The sequence below is a fragment of the Notamacropus eugenii genome, chromosome 3, assembly GCF_028372415.1.
Source record: "Notamacropus eugenii isolate mMacEug1 chromosome 3, mMacEug1.pri_v2, whole genome shotgun sequence".
NCBI classification, from domain to species: domain Eukaryota; kingdom Metazoa; phylum Chordata; class Mammalia; order Diprotodontia; family Macropodidae; genus Notamacropus; species Notamacropus eugenii.
Genome location: NC_092874.1, coordinates 207,244,420 through 207,264,823, shown reverse-complemented (window position 1 = coordinate 207,264,823; position 20,404 = coordinate 207,244,420). Strand labels below are relative to the sequence as shown.

Sequence of the window (20,404 nt, the reverse complement as noted above, 5' to 3'; positions counted from 1 at the left end):
CCTTTCTCTTCCCAATATATTTCTCTCTCACTGCTTGATTTCATTTTGTTTTAAAGATATGATCCCATCCTATTCAATTCACTCTGTGCACTCTGTCTCTGTGTATGTGAGCGTGTGTGCATGTGTAATCCCACCCAGTACCCAGATACTGAAATGTTTCAAGAGTTACAAATATTGTCTTTCCATGTAGGAATGTAAACAGTTCAGCTTTAGTAAGTCCCTTATGACCTCACTTTGCTGTTCACCTTTTCATGGTTCTCTTCATTCTTGTGTTTGAAAGTCAAATTTTCTTTTCAGCTCTGGTCTTTTCATCAAGAATACTTGAAAATCCTCTATTTCATTGAAAGACCATTTTTTCCCCTGAAGTATTATAGTCAGTTTTGCTGGGTAGGTGATTCTTGGTTTTAGTCCTAGTTCCTTTGACTTCTGGAATATACTGTTCCATGCCCTTCGATCCCTTAATGTAGAGGCTGCTAGATCTTGTGTTATCCTGATTGTATTTCCACAATACTTGAATTGTTTCTTTCTAGCTGCCTGCAGTATTTTCTCCTTGACCTGGGAACTCTGGAATTTGGCCACAATGTTCCTAGGAGTTTCTCTTTTTGGATCTCTTTCAGGCGGTGTTCTGTGGATTCCTTGAATATTTATTTTGCCCTCTGGTTCTAGAATCTCAGGGCAGTTTTCCTTGATAATTTCATGAAAGATGATGTCTAGGCTCTTCTTTTGATCATGGCTTTCAGGTAGTCCCATAATTTTTAAATTGTCTCTCCTGGATCTATTTTCCAGGTCTGTTGTTTTTCCAATGAGATATTTCACATTATCTTCCATTTTTCCATTCTTCTCTCTTTGTTCTGTGATTTCTTGGTTTTGCATAAAGTCATTAGCCTCCATCTGTGCCATTCTAATTTTGAAAGAACTATTTTCTTCAGTGAGCTTTTGAATCTCCTTTTCCATTTGGCTAATTCTGCTTTTGAAAGCATTCTTCTCCTCATTGGCTTTTTGAACCTCTTTTGCCAATTGAGTTAGGCTAGTTTTCAAGGTGTTAATTTCTTCAACATTTTTTTGGGTCTCCCTTAGCAGGGAGCTGATCTGCTGTTCATGCTTTGACTTCATGTCTCTCATTTCTCTTCCCAGCTTTTCCTCCACCTCTCTAACTTGATTTTCAAAATTCTTTTTGAGCTCTTCCATGGCCTGAGCCCATTGGGTGGGCTGGGACACAGAAGCCTTGATTTCTGTGTCTTTGCCTGATGGTAAGCATTGTTCTTCCTCATCAGAAAGGAAGGGAGGAAATGCCTGTTCGCCAAGAAAGTAGCCTTCTATAGTCTTATTTCTTTTCCCTTTTCTGGGCATTTTCCCAGCCAGTGACTTGACCTCTGAATATTTTCCTCACACCCACCTCACCTCCTGATCCTCCCAGCCCGTGTTTGTGGTCTGAGATTCAAATGCTGCTTCCAGCCTCAGGGCTTTTGGCGGGGGCAGGGCTGCTATTCAGTATGAGATTATGATCTGGTGCTGAGATCGGGGCAGGGCCACCTCTCAGGCTCAGTTCCCTCAGGGGGTTTATGCGCAGACCTTCCGCAATGGATTCAAGCTCCCGTCCGCTTGGGGAGCCCCTGTCTGCAGCCGCCTCTCAGCTTCTACCTCCCGGGGGGGGGGGCCTGAATTATGGGGGCACCCCACTCCCCTCTCGACCCGCCAAAGAGACTCTCTCACCCACCCCTGTCACCTGTGGGTGGAGGGACTTGTGCGGCCGCTGGAGATCCCGTCCCTGAAGCCTGCTCGGATCTGTTTCTCTCGGTGCCGCAGCCATGGCCGCAGCAGGTCTGGGCTGGGCTTTGTGTCTGCAGCGCGACGGACCTTTTGCGAGAGGTTTGCAGATCCCTCTGTGGGTGGAGGGACCCGCGTGGCCGCTGGAGATCCTGTCTGTGAAGCCTGCTCGGATCTTTTCCTCTCGGTGCCGCGGCCGCGGCAGGGCTGCACTCAGCTCCCAGTCCCGGCGCCCAGTCCGCGGCGTGAAGGACCCCCCGCGAGAGGTTTGCAGGTCTCTCTGGAACAGAAATCTCCCTCGCTCCCATGTTCCGTGGCCTCTGGGTGCGGAATTCGCCGTGAGTTACTTCCCTGTAGCCATTCTATGGGTTGTGGGTTCAGAGCTATGTGTATGTGCGTCTTTCTACTCCGCCATCTTGGCTCCGCCCCTCTATCAAAATATTTTTTAAAAATAAGTTCAAACTTAGCTATTTTCAGCAATACAATGAGCCAAGACAACTCGGAAGGACTTATAACGAAAAATGCTCTCCCTCCCCCCTGAAAGAATTCATGGTGTCTGAATACAGATTGAAGCAGATGGTTTTTACTTTCTTTATTTTTTTCTTGAGTTTGTTTTTCCTTTTGGTCTATGTTTCCTTTTACACGACTATCATGGAAATGTTTTGCATCACTGCACATGTATGACCTGTATCAAATTGCTTGCCTTCTCAATGGGGGGGTGGGATGGGGTGGGGAGGGAAAAAGGAAGAAAATTTAGAACTCAGAATTATAAAAACGAATGTTAAAAATTGTTTTTACATGAACTCGGGAAAAATAAAATTCTAAATAAAAGAAAAAATAAGTTCATAGTCATCAGGTTAAGAATCTCTGCTGTAAGGGATGGCTCTATAGAAGGGGGAGGTGTATGTGATTTAAAATTGTTTAAAAAGAGATATCAATAAAATTGTATTTTTAGATATGCTCCTATAAATATTTTTGTATATACAGGGCCAGTCTCTCTGACCTTCTTAGGGTACAGGCTGAACATTAGTATCATGAAATGTAGCTTAGTGACTTTATTTAGGATAGTTCCAAATTGTTTTCTAAAACCATTAGACCCAAACTTAGCTCTACCAGCATACAGTAATAGGGACACGCCTTCCCACATCTCCACCATTTGTCATTTTTGTCTTTTGCCATCTTTGCCAGTCTGATAAGTATAAGGTAAAACCTCGGTTAATTCACATCTCTATTATTCTTTGGAGTATTATTTCATACAGTTGTTGATAGTTCAAATTTCAACCTTTAAAAACTACCTGTTAAATAAAATTAAACAACTCTGTACTTTTTTTTTTTTTTGCTTTGTTGTTTTTTATTTGAGCTTCATCAAAGATAGGTATGTAGCACAAACTGGATCTACTTTCCCAATCCCAACTCCCACTGGCAAGTTGAGTCCACAGATGGTAGATGCTACTTTTCTCCCTCAGAGTTCCAGGCAGAGGTGTGCTGGAACCAGCTCTACCTTCAAACCAGTTGCCAATTTTCAGTGGAAATATCTATACCTGAAAAGTCTCAACTGCTATAAATCAGGGCTTGATCATTGCTGTGTTGACTGTTTAGATTTAAGAAAGTGATACAGAAAATGTTGATACACTTTACCATACAAAGTGGTCATGCACTCTTTGTACTTATGATGAAGCTTGGCCCTGGAATGGATGTGAGAAAATATACTTTTCTCTCTTCTTTGCAGAAGTGTGATGGGGTAATGGGGTGTGGAATATTGTATATACTATTAGACTTGGTTGATATGCTAAAATTGCTTTCTCTTTCTTTTTTACTCTGTTACAAGGAAGGGCTGACTGGGTGGGTCAGAGGAGAGGCATAATATTTGGAAATGAAATTGGTAATAAAACTAAGGATATAATTTTTAAAAACCTGTTCATACCATTAGCTGACCTATCTATTGGGAAATGATTTTTTTTTAGTCTTAAGTATTTGTATCAATTCTCTATCTTGGAGATTATGATAAAAATGATTTCCCAATGTAATTTCTCTTTCTAGATAAATGATTTTATTTATACAAAAGCTTTTTAGTTTTATATGCTCAAAATTATCTTATGTGTTTATGATCATTGCTATACCTTAATTTTTCCCCTAGCTATGGATCTGAAAGGTGCTACCCTTCATTCTCCTTTAATTTTTTTTAATGCATCCTCCAGACAGAGAGTTCATGGATATATTGAAGCATATATTTTTTTTTCTTTTTTGAAGATGGCTAATGTGGAAAATTATTTTGCATGACTAGGCATATCTGCAATGATTTTTGTTTTTCTTGACTTTTCAGTGGGTAGGATGGTAGAGAAAGGAAAGAGAAAATTCAGAATTGAAAATAAAATTGAAATCAGAATGAACAAATAAATGTTTGGCAGTGGGTTTTTTGGTTTGTTTTTAGATTCTTATGTGACCTTCTACATTAAGGTCACTTATCTATTTGGAGCTTATTTTGATATATGACCTAAGATGTTGGTCAAAGGGTAATTTCTGTGAAACTGCTTTGCAGTTGTTTGGGGATTTTATTTGAACTTATTTTCCAATTTCTCACAAGCTTTAATAGTCCTTGCTATCTAACCTTGCTACAATTGAAGTGCACTTATTTTTTCTTGTTAGATACCTATTTAGAATGTTTTCTTTATGTTTTCTGGAGGAAAAAAAATGTTGGTTAAAAGAAGGTCTGAACTTTTTTCTACCTTTTTTCTCCTGTCTCACGTAGGACAAGATAAGATCGCTGGCTGCTACTGTGGAACAAGCGATGCAGATGCAGACAATTTCTCAGGACCTTGGACTAGAAAAGGCTAAACTACTGCTAACAATGCTGTTGGCTAAAAAAGTTATGACCCATGTCCCATACTTGTTCCGAAGCATCTTTTATATCACTGTAGATTACATTAACCAGAACTTCCTTACAAGGAACTTAACTAGACATGTAAGTTCCAGGGACGTTGACTGTTTTAGATTGCTGGGGGTCAGATCATGTTTACTTCTTCTCTGTGTACCCATTTTCATAAACCTCCTAAGAATTATAGAACCAAATGCCAAGATAAATCTAATCTGATTATCCTTGTTCCTCAAAAAATGACAGCCTAGCTTTAATTGGTTTAGAGGAATTGATTGAATGGATGAATGAAAATATTAAGCATTTAAAAAATTAAGTATTTAGCATGTGTTAGTCAGGCAACAAGATTTTATTAAAATCTCACTATTTGCCATGGACTGTGTTAAGTGTCAGGGTAGAAAGAAAAGCAAAAACTGTTCCTATCCTCAAGGAGGACATTCTAACAAGAGAAACAACATGTTAACTAGGTACAGGGAAGATAAATACAGAGAAGATGGCAGATAATTTTGAGGGAAAGGTTCTAGCAGCTGGAGGGTCCCAGGAAAGTTCATTTGCATAAAGAATTTGAGCTAAACCCTTAAAGAAGCCAGGAATTCTAAGAAATGGAGATGAGGAAGGGCATGGAAAACAACCAGTGCAAAAACAGAGAACCAGAAGATAGTGTGTCAGCAAATAGTCCAGTATAGCTGGATCCTGGAAAGGTTGGAAGGCACCCAATTGTGAAGGGCTTTAAATGCCAAATATAGGACTTTATATTTGACCGTGGAGGTATGAGGGGCCAACTGGAGTTTATTGAGTGAAAGGAGTGACTCAGACCTATCTTTCTCCCTAAACTGTCCCCTCTCCTAGCTTCTCTATTACTGTAGAGGGCAACACCATCCTCCTGGTCCCTTAGGCTCAGAATCTAGGCATCATCCTGGACTCCTTCCTATCTTTTACCCCCCATGTCCAAGCTGCTGCCAAGGCCTGTTGATTTTACATCTCTTAAATATGCCCCCTTCACTCCTCTGACACTACTCTTTCTCTAACATAAACCCTTATCACCTCATGCCTGGGTTATTGTAATAGCCTGCTGGCGGGTTCAAGTTTTCCCTCACTCCAATTCATCCTCCATTCAGCCACTAAAGTGATTTTCCTAAAGTGCAGGTTGAATCATTTGCCTCTCTCCTATTCTCACCCCCCATCCTCCCCACACCACTCAATAAACTCCAGTGACTTCCCATCGCCTCCAGGAGCAAACACAGATGCTGTGTCTGACGTTGAAAGCCCTTCATAACCTAGTTCCTTCCTGTCTTTATAGTCTTACACCTTATTCCCCACCCCATACTCTAAGTCAGCGACACTGGCTTCCTGACTGTTCCATGAACAAAACACTGCACCTCTCAGCTCTGGGCATTTTCTCTGGCTGCCCGCCCTTCCCTTCCCCCCCCCCCAATGCCTAGAATGTTCTCCTTCCTCCTCCTTGTTAATCTCCCTGGCTTCTTTTAAGTCCTAACTAAAATCCCACCTTCTACTGGAAACCTTAATTCTAGTGCCTTCCCTCTTTTAATTATTTCCTATTTATCTTGTATATGATTTGCTTTGTATTGATTTATTTCTTGTCTCCCCCATTAAGGTCCTTGAGAGGAGGAATTTTCTTTTGCCTCTTTCTGTACCCCCTAGTGTTGAGCACGGTGCCTGGCATATAGTAGGCACTTAAGTGTTCAATTACTAACTGCTTTACATTTTAAGAAAATCATTTTGGCAGCTGAGTAAGGAGAGACTTGAGGCAGGGAAACCAATTAGACCTGTCTAATAACATTTCAGGTGAGAGGTACCAAGGGCCTCAGCTAGAATAGTGGTTGTGTGAGTGAAGAGAAAGAGATGTGTACAGATGTTGTGGCATTAGGAAGTACAAGATTCAGCAACTCTCTTTTCTGTGTGGCTGTAAGAGGATGGTGGTACTCTCAGCAGTAACAGGAAAGCTGTTGAGAGGACAGTGCGGGGATGTGTTATTTGAGACACCTACAGGACCTCTAGTTTGAGCTGTGTTCAGTAAGCAACTGGACAAAGACTACAACTTGATATAAAGATCCAAGAATCAACTGCGTGGATTTGACAATTTAAGTTATAGGAGATGATTTGGTCACCACTCAGAGAGAAAAGAAAGGGCCTGGGACAGATCCTTGAAGGACACCCAGTGTTAATTAACCTGACACGGACTATGGAGAAGGAGCATTTGCACAGAGGAGAACTAAGAGAGAGCAGTGTCATGAAAACCTAGAGAGAAGACAGTATCTAGGAACAGGTGACTGACAGTGTCAGATGCTGAAGAGAGATCAAAAAGGATGAAAACTGAGAAAAGACCACTAGATTTGGTAATTAAAGGATCAATGCAATACAGGAGTGTGTGTGTGTGTGTGAGATGGGGGAAGAGGAGTTGGGTGCATTCTCAGGTAGACAGGATGTGAACGGTCTGGGTCACTCTCACATAGTTTAGGTGTTTGGGTACTCCAGTCACCAATCAAGATAGCTCCAGCCCATTTAGGACTTTCAGAGCCAAGAAGGGAGCAATGATTGCTCAAACCACTCATGGACCACCTGTGCACAGCATGCTCACCTTGCTACCAATGATTCTGGTGTCCTAACCAAAAAGAAAACTGATGCAGCTGAACCTAATTCTCAGGAAATAAGGCATTTGTACAGACTTATTTTCATGCAACGAGGAGATACGGGAAATGGTTTTGAACTCCAGTCTAATGCCTGTCTCCCCTCTTTTTCCATTATTAGTAGAGACAAGATGGGAGTTCTATCATGCTTCTGGTACATTAAGTAGCGGATTCACAGGCCCATACATGTGGAGTGTTGATAAAGATGACAAGGACTCGTTTTTATTCTGTTACTTCATGAAAAGTTATATTTTAAAACCATGTATTTGAAAACAAGGGGGCCAAAACAAATTTCAAAGGGAAAAGTACACAAAGAACTATTGAAAATCTTCCCCTGTGTACCTTCCCAGAGTACTTTATTTCCATTTCTAAATCCCTGAAAATTTTGAAAGGCACTCATTCCATCACTAGGACTCTAGGCTGTCTCCTAAGTTGTGAACCAGATGTTGAAGTGACATATAACCTAATCATTTCATCTAAAAGGTTCCATGTGTATCTGAATAATTTTTTAAAGACATCCTGAGGAATTTTAGATTCTACACGAATAAGCTGACCTCACCATTTCCTAAGATTCACCAATGATCCCTACAACTAATTGCTTCAGGCTCCCAACTGCATTCAGTTGCTATGATACTACTGATTTAAAGTGGCATATATCTGTAGAGGAAGAGTGTAGCAAATGATACAAGACCTCAAAGGTTAAACCAAATTGAGTTTTAGAGAAGTGGGCCCTGACAAATTTCCTGTAACAAAGCGTCCAAGTCATCAAGAGACAAATGGGTACAATAGCTATAGCAAAAAGGTTATGGTGAAGAGTGCTGACATTTAAGAGGCTGAGGGACAGCTGACAGATCTTCAAGTCAAACTTCTACCCCCTTCCAACAATCTACAGAGGAAGAGGTTGTGGAGAAGAAGTTGTCAAGGTGACCAAGATGTTTTTGCACATATTTCCCTATAGCTATAGCCTAGGAGGTCTAAAAGGGTTGAAGGGAAACTAACTCTTTCAGTAACATGGATTGGTTATCCTTAAGGAAGAGGTTAATTTGAATATGCTACATCTACAGGGACACGAGATGCCAAGTAAATGAGAGGTTTCTCTCTTTTTTAAGTGCTGTTCTTATGTATGACCAGTGGCATCTGGAGTCATACACCAGTAATTACAATACAATAAGACACTAAGTAATCTGTGTGGTATGGTCTCCTTGAAGTCAGAGGACCTGGATCCAAACTGCAGCTAGGCCACCTGCTGTGTGATCTTGGGTATACTGCTATAGGATAAGGGGACTAAACTTACATGACCTCTAAGGTCTCGTTCCAGCTTTCATTCCAGATTCCCAAAGGAAGGACTATTTCATGAGATTGGTTCTAACTCTTTTGTGTTCTTGTCCTTTTTCCTCTAGGACATGGACTGAATGGATTACTTTGCAAAGGCCATTTACCCAAACATTTGGAATATTTAAAAATCTGCTTGTGGGAAAGCAGTCTGATGAAACAGGAAGAGCAAATACTTTTAGATGTTATGTTTGAAGAATAAAGACATGATAAAGATAGACAAAATGCTGGGTTATTTGTTTTCCTGGATATTTAAAAAAACCAAACAGAACTTTTAATTCGGTGACTTAGCAGAGAACAGAAGTGACTCTCTTGTCCTGTTCCCCTGAATAGAGCTCTTTCTGTTATAATGCTGTCACCTGTTCTGTACTCATGACTGGGCTGACTTGCCTTGGAGCCAAAGTATGTCATTCATTTCTTGACACAGGGTAAGTAGTACACAGATCCGTGTCAGACACAGGGGACCACAGTGAAGCACTGCCAAGTGTGGCCCAAACTAGATGAAAATGTAATTGGGAAACATTTAAATAAAGAAAAATATAGAACATAGATGTCAGTATTTCTAAGTCAATATGCTGCCTCTAGGGGTCCTAATGTATAGTTTAGTGACAATTTATTTGAGTTTGACCAACAGTTAGAGGTATCTATTGTTTACCACCAGTAGAACAGGAAAAAAAATGGAAAGAATCAATGAAGTTCCAGGGCTAAATTTTGGCTTCATACTTGAAATTTTATTTGGTGACTTGAATACAATTTTCAGTAACAGTTTCTATTATGACCTATCTCATTTTCTAGAATGTGGCAAATATTTTATGCAACTTAATTATGTTTCAGTTTTGTATTGATAATTTTTATAATTGGAAATAAAATTTTAAATTGGTTATCAATGTGTTTGAAAACCATAGTTAAGACAACAACATAAGAAAGCTGGAGATACTTGCCTTAAAAAACATGTGTACTTAATAGATGGATTGGGGTTTAATTAAAATTAGTTTTCATTGAAAAATCTTCATGAAATAACTCATCACTCTGTGCTGAAAACTGACACAACCCAAATGGTACAAGAGGCTAGTTTCCTGAGTCAGTAACCATTAAAATATGTAATTAGAATAAGAAAAAATATGCACACTTTAAAAAAAGAATTTTATTGTTTATTAAAGTGCAACCTTAGGGTATGGTCTTACAGCAAGCAGTGTTCCATTTAAAGGAAAGGGAGGGTTGGAGAAAGGATACATACCCCTTAGAAACTAAATATATTCCACTAGGGATGGAGAAAACTTCTTAACACTGAAGAAGTAAAGTCTTCCCTGTTTAAAAAACCAAATGGCACAAAAGGTTTTGAACTTTAAAGTGCTGCACTCAAACAACAGATTAGGCCACAGCTGTATGGGTCATTAACACCAACTTCAACTAGAACCTAGTGAAATCAGGTGATTAAGAGTAAGGTTATTTAATCACATTTTCTCTAGATGACCATCCTGGGCTTCAAAAAGCCAAGACTTTGTACTAAGTAGACAAACTGTTCCTTAAGATGACAAGGGTCTCCTGGAAGGTGTTGTGGACCACACACTGTATAGCACATAGTGTTCAATACTTTTCCATATATTCTGATTTTAAGTCACATTATCAGCTCCCCCATTTTCTGTCACACATACCTGTCTAACACATGAAACAGCTAAAAAGGTGTATCTGTTACTGGGCAAGAATGATTCAAGAGAAGCTATGGATCGTCTTCCCCTTCTTTCCTAATTCTCTGATTCCAAGGCAATCCCAATGATAGATACCACTCTGACAACTCCAGAAAGAATTAGGAAATAGACATAACTATTGATACAAACCCATGGAACCCTCTCTGTTTCAGTCAGTGCCAGTTTACAGAGTTTCCAAGTGATGAGTCTACAAGGATGACAATGGCTTTTCTTTGAAGGTGAGAACGAACATGAATCCAGTTCATGCCCCTGACTTAGTGTTCACACACAACACCAAGACTTTTTCTAACGAGCCTAAGCCAGCCAAAAGGAGTTTTTCAGGGTGGCCAAGAAAAGCTCATGTGATTTTAGTTTTAAATGTAATCACTGTCATTTGAAAGGGGTATGAACAAAGACAAGAATACATCCTGTAAACAAATGGATTTCATCAAAACCCACACACCCTTTTTTTGTGGATCATTAGATTATCAAGAAAGGGTATACTTTTTTCCTGTATGACTATATTAAACAGGACTGGATTCTAATTTAATAGTTACTAAGAATATGTATTAAGTTGCCAAAACATTAGCCTGAAAACCAAACAAGCTGGAATGTCACTTCAAAGTCTAGTAACAAAATGTGTGACCAACATAACAGAGATCAACAATAACCAGAGATACATAAGGTCAAGCACAGCGTAGTGGAAAGAGTGCTGTGCCTGAAGCCAGGCCTCAATGAAAATCCCAATTCTGCAACTAAATTGTCTGTTTCGTATCACAACCTTTCTGAACCTCAGTTCCCTTATCTATCAAATGGGACAGATACATGTTGACTGTTAAAAAAGCATTTCATGAGCTCAGAAATTCTGCTTTCTGCCTTCAGATTGGAGACCCTCATTAAGAATAGGAAATTAGAGAATTTAAGGCAATGGAGGTAATCTTCAGGACTCAAAATAAAGCGGAAGAGCTAGAAAATTCTCACAATTTTCTATCTTCTGCCCTGGCTGGATTCTGCAAAGAGCAAAAAGATCCTAAAATAAATACAGCGCAATGGTGTCACCAAATGGAGGACAAAGACACAGAAGCTTGAACTAAGGGTTGCCTCTTCACTTTAAAAAATTAAGTCCATGAATGAGTAATTTATTGATAAAAATAAATCAATATATGTATACATGTATATCTCAATATGAGGGAGCCTGTTCACATATGCTTTGTTCATTTTTATACATTATGCATCAATATATTAAGTTCCTCAATTGGGGGAGAATGGGAGAAATTTTCAGCAAAAAAGAACAGTTAAAATGTAAGTTGTCAACCATAAATTACCAGTGACAGTGAAGGGCAGTGACTTAGATAATTCAAAAGGTCAAACAACAACGGCAGACTTTGCTTTCCAACATTCTGTTTCAGTTAAGTGAGGAGTAGGATTCGATCACCAAATACAATTGTTACATAGACATACAGATCTATAAAATCCGTACATAACAAAAACCTAACATGGTGAGCCTGGCATTTGTCTTGTTCCCAACTACCATGACATTACACTACATGAAAATGAATTTTCATGACTTGAGTTCTCACAAGATGTTAGCAGGTCACTCAGATGGGCTAGAGGATTTTAAACTGGCCCATGGATGATGCAAATGTAGATAAATGAAAATTGACCTTATCAATTTCATAGAATGATTTATTTCATTTGTTTTTCTTGGGGAAAAAGACAAAAAGCTCTTTTCTCAAAAGATGTTGGGTTTCTGGAAGCAAGATGATATACATAAAATGATAAATCACTACAGACCTCACCTTTTCCCCAACCGACCATCATCATTGCTAAGAGGTGCTCAATTCTTACCCCAAATCTCAGGTAGGTACAGAATCTGGCTTTGTTGGCAGAGTCAATTTGCAGGTATTTGCACCGACTGGGGTCTAGTGCTGCAAATTCTCTATAGGTAATGGAAACTGAGGAACGTCCCCAAAACTTCAAATGGTCATTAGTCACAACCTGCTCACCCACAAAACCAACAGATTTTTGTCTGTTTCTTGTTTCACAAGAGACAAAACAGTCAAAAGATAGGCAACGGGAAGAAGATAATGAACCACCTATTAAGGTGGATAAATCAGATGCTGCAATAATCTGAATGCAGAATGCTTCAATATGAATGCTTCAATAGGAAAAGAATAAACAAGACTGTGAGATTTCGGATTCATTAAATCCTCAGTGAATTCTATTTTTTTAGATGAGAACATAGTGAAGACAAAACCCAGTCAGGAAACTGGTTAGGCAGGAAGAGAGGCACTTAATCTAAAAGAAGAGAAAAAATAAAGACAACAGCAACAAAGCACAGATCTGAATGGATTATTTCAGTAAATGCTGATCAAAAAATTCTCTACAAAAGTACAACGCTTCAGCTGGAAGGTGTCAGCAACAATTACACTAGTTCACAAAACAGCATGCCAATTTTCCTTCTTCCACCTACCTCCTAAAGCCAGGTAATGAGACAGATACCTCAAATATTAAGAGTTGTGCTCTAAAGAGAAAATACTATGTTCTTAAGTTAGTTTTCCCCCCAGTAGTACAGCAAGTTTATTAATGGTGAGCATTAATCATAAATTTTCCCTTCTGCTCTAGTGAAATAATGGGGGGAAAGTCATCTTAAACCTTCTCTGCTTTCTGGCCTATTGCAATGCCTAGCAGACATCCCTGAGCATAATTTCAACCTGAGCTCTGCCTATGAGAAGCCACATGACTGGCTCTATGTAAACATAAGGATCCAGTGACTTCCAATTACTAACAATAGCAATCTAGCCTAGGCTAGGGTCACCTAATATTAGTCTTGAGAGGGAGTTAAGATATGTGTCTCCGTGTGCGTGTGTGTGTGTGTGTGTATTTTAGATCTTTTTGAGTCTAGATACTTTTAAGACCCAGAGGGTAGTCTGGCTCTTCTATTTCAGATGAGAGGCAGGAATGAAAATACCTCACTATTTGTCTGTCTTTAAATCTTATAAAGCCATTATAAGTTCTGGCTTTTAGAAAGGTTTTCACCTTGGAGCCACAATTTGTCCTTTTCTCTTTCTACAATCCTTGGATGATATAGTCATAGGTGAATTACAGAACGCCTAGGAAGATCTGATTACGTAGCAATACGCTATCCTCCTAAGTCTGTGCAAAAAGAATTAACCTTGTATCAAAGTGCTGACAATTGTCAGACACTAACTCAACACATAGCTAACCCACCTTTTCTGGCTAGGTTAAGAGGGAAATCAAATGACGTAATTATTTATGTGACCATAAGCAACACATTTTAGGCTTGGAATTGCCCCCAGCTGGGTTAAGCAGTGTTGGTAGATGCCCCCAGTTGACCTGTGGATTATGAGAGTAAGAACTATAGAGAATGATGCAGTGACCCAAGCTGTATGCTCCTATGATAGAAAAGCACTTAATAGGTCTAAACTCATCCTTAAATCTATAAACCAAAGGAACTCATAAAAAATTGGTAGTAATGATAACAACTTTCTCACACTAGTAAAGTTTAAGTTGTGTCTTATTGTCTCTCCGATGATTCACATCATGGGATTATAGGAATTAGAAATGGAAGTGTAAGACTGGACCAGGGGTGGGGAACCTGCAACCTCAAGGCCATAGGTGGCCCTCTACGTCCTCAGGTGTGGCCCTTTGACTGAATCCAAACTTCACAGAACAAATCCACTTCATTTTAAAAAGGATCTGTTCTATAAAACTTAGACTGAGTCAAAAAGCAGCACCCAAGGACCTGGAAGGCCATATGTGGCCCTGAGGCTGCAGGTTCCCCACTCCTGATCTAGATCACATCTTTTTTCAGAGATGAAAACTCTCTCCCTGATATTATACAAAATTTCAGAGCAGTTCCTTAAAGGCCAAACAATGTTTTCTACAGCTTCATCTCTGAGAGAGGCCTTTGATCCTACTAGTTTTTTGGTGTATATGGTCAAAACCTTGAATAACTGTAGAGAAAGAGTCTCACAGCCTGCCTTTCTTCTCCCTAATTTAACTAAGGGCCAGTCATACAGTCATGAACCTGGACACACATACAACCTAACAGAAAAAGTAATTCTCACACAGAAAAAAGTATATTCTAATCTAGGCCAGTCATATCAGAGATCAACCTTCTCATCAATGGATGGTGATGGGAGAGGGAGGGTTTCACAGTGAAAAGTAGACCCTGATACTCAAAGAGAAAGGAGACAATATATCTTCCTAATGTGAAATGAGAATTTGATGACAAACTGACAAGATAATTCTTATGGGCAAATAGGCTTTTTTATGGACAATATGCTTTTTATATAAAGGACAAAACACCCCAAAAGTAAAAATGTTTCACAAAAATCATTAGCTACAAACAGTTTACCTAGCAGAAAAGTGCTCAGCCACACAGGCCACTCTTTTGGGGGGTCAGAGAGTGAGACAGCTGTCATCACCCACTCAAGTTCTTTGCACATTGTTCTTACATGGGAATTTGAGAAAAGAGAAGAACTGTGAGTGTGATTACCACAGAAACACAGGAAAGATGACCTATAAAGAGCCCCTTTAATTTTTATAAAATATCTAACAGAAAACCCTAAAAATCTCTTTGATAGTACTACTATATTGCTTCACACATTATCTTCAGAAAATAGACAAGAATCAACCAGTAAGCTTATTTTACGTAAGGGGACAACATAGCACAGACCAGTGAAATTATTTGTCACAGTAAATGAGCAATAGAACATAGAATGGAAACCAAGATTGCTGACTTATGCCCATTGCTTATTCTGCTAGGGGGGAAAAAACTCTACTAGTATCTTAACTTACCAGGATTACATTAAAAATAAATGGTGCATAGAAGATACCTAGGATTCAGATGTCTAAGTATAAAAATTGGGTGAAAGAATAGATACCAGAAGTGTCTATTTCCCCACAGTTATTATTAAAACAAAAACAACTACCATTAATTTAGCACCCACAGAATACCCTGTGTTATGGCAGGAGGAGGGCTCTGGGGAAGAAAACACTGATTTGTCTAAGCATGGAAAAAAGGATAAAATTCTTATTTCTAGATTTTTAGCCTGGCTCTTGCTGAGTGTTAAATTATTAAGGATATATGTATGTATACATATATATATATATATGTATGTATACACAAATTCCATCCAAACCAGCCAACAGGAAATTGAGGATAAAAAACGTATTCTTCAACATTCCAAACAGTGGAGCACCCTTTTTAAAAATAGGGTAAACAAAGAAATGCCTGAATATTAAAAAGATTTCTAGAAACCAATCTCCTTGAATCTTCATTTTAATTGTTATTAAGGGTAATGGAAACATTAATACATACGAAGTCTATGCCACCTTATTCAAGAACCAAAAATGTTTAGAAAGTTAGGGGAAGAGATAAAGAAATTGCTATTTAACTTATACAGCAAATATGGAAACAACAACAACAAAAAAAGGGTGGGTTCAACAGAAGGAAAAAGCAAAGACAGCAAACCCATACTGTTAAGAGCTCAAAATAATCACTTCTTAAGGCCCCTTTCTTACCTCTTCTTGAAGAGAAAAGAAAGCAAGCACACACGTAAGTTCCAAGGTTAAAATTTCCCTAATTAATAGCTCAAAAACCTAGGCTTGCCTTTATTAGTGCCTCTTTTATGTATTCAGCACCAACCACTGGGCTTTGAAACCCAGGGTCTGAAAATTATATAAGAATGGGGATTTTATTTTACTGTTTTAAAAAAAGTCAAGATAAACTAATCAGTTCTCTTCATTATTATCTTAATCATCAGTGAGAGTTATAATTAAAAAGTCAAACTCAATATGCAGAAATTAAAATGCTTACAAAACCAAATCCAACTGCCATTATCTCAAAGAACAGTTAGTGTTCAAAGGGTTTTCTGGTTCTTAATTCATTCAAAATTGTGCTAATTCTGGCTATTTCTTGAGTTACACTAAAACCCAGAGAACATAAAACCCTAAGCAAATCTCAAAATTTGCATCTATAAAATTACAGCAAGCTAGATAAATTTTTGTTATTTTCTTGGCCAACTAAGAAACAATATTGCTCCAGGAAGAATTTTTTTTTTTTTTAAATTAAAAGAAACGTAAAAACAAGGTACATATAAAACATGAAGGTTTATGTGATCACTTTAGGTAGACATCTTTTCAAATTAATTTTATTACAAAATCAAAAAAAGCAATTTGCATTTTCTGACGCATGGGAATAGCTTTTTGCATTAGGCATGTATGCTCTACATGATGACACTATGACCATAACAGCATGAAATGACATGGTTCAATTTCTCTTTTGGGGAAGGAATTTGAAACAACTGCCAAAGAGATAGAAGAGAGATTGTACTGAATGAAAACTAACTACACTGACCGGGAACCATTGCTCTGATGTCCTTTTGGCTTATATCAAGGTACTTTGTGGGAAGAAGCATGAAAAAACCAAGATTACAGTGACAACGTCCTGGAATGACCAAGATAAGCTGATGCCTCAAAGGAGGTTGTAGTTTTCAATCTTACAGGTTCTCTGGGTTCCTACTTTGACTTCAACAAAATATAAATGACTTTCAATATTTAACAGACTGCCAGCTGGCTCCATAAACAAATGAATTTTGACCTATCAAGAGCTGGATATTTAGTAGGAAAGACAATCAGCAAAAGAGAAAAGCAGTGTCACAGACAAGTGGCAACAGAGCTGATTCCACCACTGAGGGGAACGACCAAAAAGGTGAACAGAATAATTATTAAAAAGGTACCAGAGCAGGTCAACTGGTCTGACCTTATATCTCCAAGTAAGACTAAAATTTCTTATTCTGATCAACAGTGATTTGCCCTGTACCTTGACTGTATAAGGAACCCTGGGTACCTCTGGTTTGGGGTTGGTTTTTTAAGAGTTCTAAAGGCAGCATCTTTACAAGGCAGAGCTGTAGAAAGCTTTGGGGACTTGACTGGTAAGAGCAGAGGTATAGAGCAAGCACTCTCCCATGGGGACTGAGAAGAAACTTGGAGATGAAAAGGAGCAGTGCAGTACCTGAGAGGCAGCTGAAACATAAGGGGAGGGCTCCCTCATGCTACAGGACAGAAGATGTAGAGAAAAAGGAGAAGGGATGAATCGGTGTGGCTGCAACAACAGCCAGTACCTTGAGAAAACTAGAAATTTCAGGGGGTAAACAGCAGACAGGCCAGTTGCTTGAGTAGTCTGCCACTACTGCCCCCAGGAATTCCCATTTCAAATTCCCACTAAATGAACCCTTCTCTTTCATGCTTACAGAGTCTGAATCCACAGGATGAACACACACCTATGGACTTTGTTATCGGTAACTTCACTCCAGATCCAAATGTGGTCATCTTTTTGCTTCCTTCCCTTCATACAATATGCTATTTCTTTCTCAGTGCCAGAGCCACTCCGACTGCTACTGCCAACATGGCAACGGCAGCAGCACCACCATACAGCAGGATGGATTTGCCCTCTGACAACAAAATGTGCTTCTCTTCTCCAGCAGGAGATGTGTCTTCAGAGAGGCCCTCCTTCCTTATTTTTATCTCTCCTTCTTGAGGCAGTATTTTCTTCAGCTCTGGGGTAGGTTCCCCTTCATCAGCTTTTGGGACTGATTTCAATGGAGGATGACTTGGCTTGGGGAACTGCAATCCAACCAACTTCTCTTTTGCTGCTCTGACCTCTTCTTCTCCAAGTTCTACAAATGAAGATGTGGCAGGGCTAGTTTTCTCAATCCCTAACAAGGAAGTGGCAGAGCTGCCTGGAAGCAACAGGGCAGGGGCATCCTGCAGTGCCCCAGAAGCTGGCGCTGCTCCTTCTGCTCCCTCTGGTATTTCTTCTTTCTCCACATGCACAATATCAGAATTAGAAGAGTTGTTCTCACTTCTTTCTTCACCGCCACCGTTACTATCCAAACTCTTAACCTCTTCAGGATCCATAGCAATCTGTTGCCAGGACTCAGGGCCCAAGGACACTGGTAAGTTTTCTGTATGCCAACTCTGACTTGCTGACAGAGACACAGGTAAGCTTTCTGACTGCCAGGAAGTGGTCACAGTTGGAGATTCTGGAGGAGTGACCTGTGCAGAATTGTCACTGGTGAGGATATAAATATCATTGCTGTCCTCTGCAATAATTCCAGGGTCCTCTTCTGACTCCAGGTTAAAGACAGTGCCCTAATGAAGAAGAATAAGCCAAGTCAGCAAAGAATAAAGACTGTTTTTCATATTTCCTTCTTAAATTCCAGGTAGCCTTATGTACCTCAAATTTATCTAGCACTTTAAGGTCTATGATGCATTTTACATATTAATCTCATTTGACCTCCATAGTAATCTGGTTGAGGGTTATTATCACCATTTTAAAGATGAGGAAGTGACTTATTCAGGGTTACATAACTAGTAAGTGACAAGAATCTGGAAATGAAGCCAAGAGCACCTGATTCCAAGTCTAACTCTCTATGCATTATATCACACTGCGTATTTGGCCCATAATGTATCTATTTTTAAGCCAGTACAGAGAAATCCCATGAAGCAGCCAGGAGTTGGGGACCTACTCAGCCTTTTCTGCCCTCTCATTTGCCCTCTCTACCTCTCCCCAGCCACCAAGTCCTTATCAGCAATGCCAACTGAGAAGAGTGACATAACTATTTACACCACTTGGATGAAAAGGAAGTCACCAATTCTAATCCTTTCAAGAAAATTTGGTCTTGCCATCTGCCCTGCCACTTGATCCTAAGTTCCTCTGGGCCTTATACTCTTGGCTTTCTTACTTCTAAGACAAACTATATGTACCTGCTTGGTATATAAAGCCCTTTGCTGGCTCCAGCCTAACTTTGCACATGTAATACAGATTATTCTCCTTTACATGAACTCCAGATGAACTGGCCTCATCTACTGAACCCTATATGCAACATTTCGACTCTAGCCTTTCCACTGGCTGCCTGCCCAAGCCTAGAACATAATCCTTTCTAACCTCTGCCTCTCAAAATTACAGGCTTTCTTTAAGATTCCACTTACACAGCCTACACAAAGCCTATCTTGATTCCCCCAAGCTGCCAATGTCCCAGAACCCCGAAAATATTTTGTATTTACTTCATATATATTTCATGTTTGGAGGCACTATTAAACAATAAAAAAAAACATTAAATTTGGAGTCAGAGGACCTCAGTTGAAATCCCAGTTCTGGTGGGTCATATGAGCCCCAAGATGGCAAATGACATTTTTTCAGATTCCGACCCATGACCCCTCAAACTGTGCCAAAACAGAAATTATGAATAAAAGAAACTTCAGCTGCTTCCTAGGATATCCAGACTCCAAAAGAAGGTTAAAAAAAAAAACGAACCCAAGAACTGACATACTAATACACTATTGGTATAACTGTGATTGGTTCCAATTATTCTGGAGAACAATTTAGAATCATTTCCTTCAGAAGTAACTAAATTGTCTATACCCTCTGACTCAGAGATCCAATGCTAACCACAGCTCCAAGAAAGTCAAATACAGAAAGGCTGTGTGTGTACAGAGACAGGTGTACATATGCACAAATACATACGTATATACATATTTATGCATACATCACACACACACACACACACACACACACACACACACACACACACACACACACACACACAGCAGCAGCAGCATTATTATGGTAGCAAAGAAGCCAGAGGAGAAACCACTGGAAACTGAATTGAAAATAAAATGGTTGAGAATTCACTGACTGGGGAATTACTAATCAAATGCTAGTAAAGCTTCCCTGTTTGTTTTTTTCTGGCCTTCCTTTTAGTTTCTCTTTTAAAAGATACCTCAATGAACTTCTTTCTTCTCTCTTTGCTATTCCTCATTACCTCTCATGTCTCTCACATCAAAGAAAAAAAATCAAACCCTTACAACAAATATGCACAGTGAGGTGAAAACAACTACATTATCTGTCAAGAAGCATAGCCTGCTTCATTAACATATGTTTAAAACCACAGAGACCACTGCACTGATCACAGTTCTAAGTTGTTTACCTTAAAAATGTTATCACATAAACTGTTCTCCTGGTTCTACTCACTTTACTCTGGACTCAGGGCTCTCTGAAACCATTT

At 39.3% G+C, this 20,404-nt stretch overlaps 2 protein-coding genes across 4 annotated transcripts in view; one reads left to right on the top strand and one right to left on the bottom strand.

The window, feature by feature from the left end:
- The window catches only part of BID (BH3 interacting domain death agonist), a 43,623-nt gene extending 34,121 nt beyond the window's left edge, over nucleotides 1–9,502 (top strand). Inside the window, exons 5-6 of the mRNA XM_072654150.1 lie at nucleotides 4,517–4,729; nucleotides 8,688–9,502. Coding sequence (XP_072510251.1) covers nucleotides 4,517–4,729; nucleotides 8,688–8,699 — 225 coding nt within the window. The 3' untranslated portion in view covers nucleotides 8,700–9,502. The remainder of the gene's footprint in view (nucleotides 1–4,516; nucleotides 4,730–8,687) is intronic.
- The window catches only part of BCL2L13 (BCL2 like 13), a 120,831-nt gene that overhangs the window by 26,569 nt on the left and 73,858 nt on the right, over nucleotides 1–20,404 (bottom strand). For 2 of the 3 annotated variants that reach the window (XM_072654147.1, XM_072654148.1), the window contains one exon: nucleotides 16,427–18,488. The exons of the other annotated variant lie outside the window; for it this stretch is intronic. In XM_072654147.1, coding sequence (XP_072510248.1) covers nucleotides 17,697–18,488 — 792 coding nt within the window. In that variant the 3' untranslated portion in view covers nucleotides 16,427–17,696. Of the gene's footprint in view, nucleotides 1–16,426; nucleotides 18,489–20,404 lie in introns of those variants that run through there. 3 annotated transcript variants of the gene reach the window in all.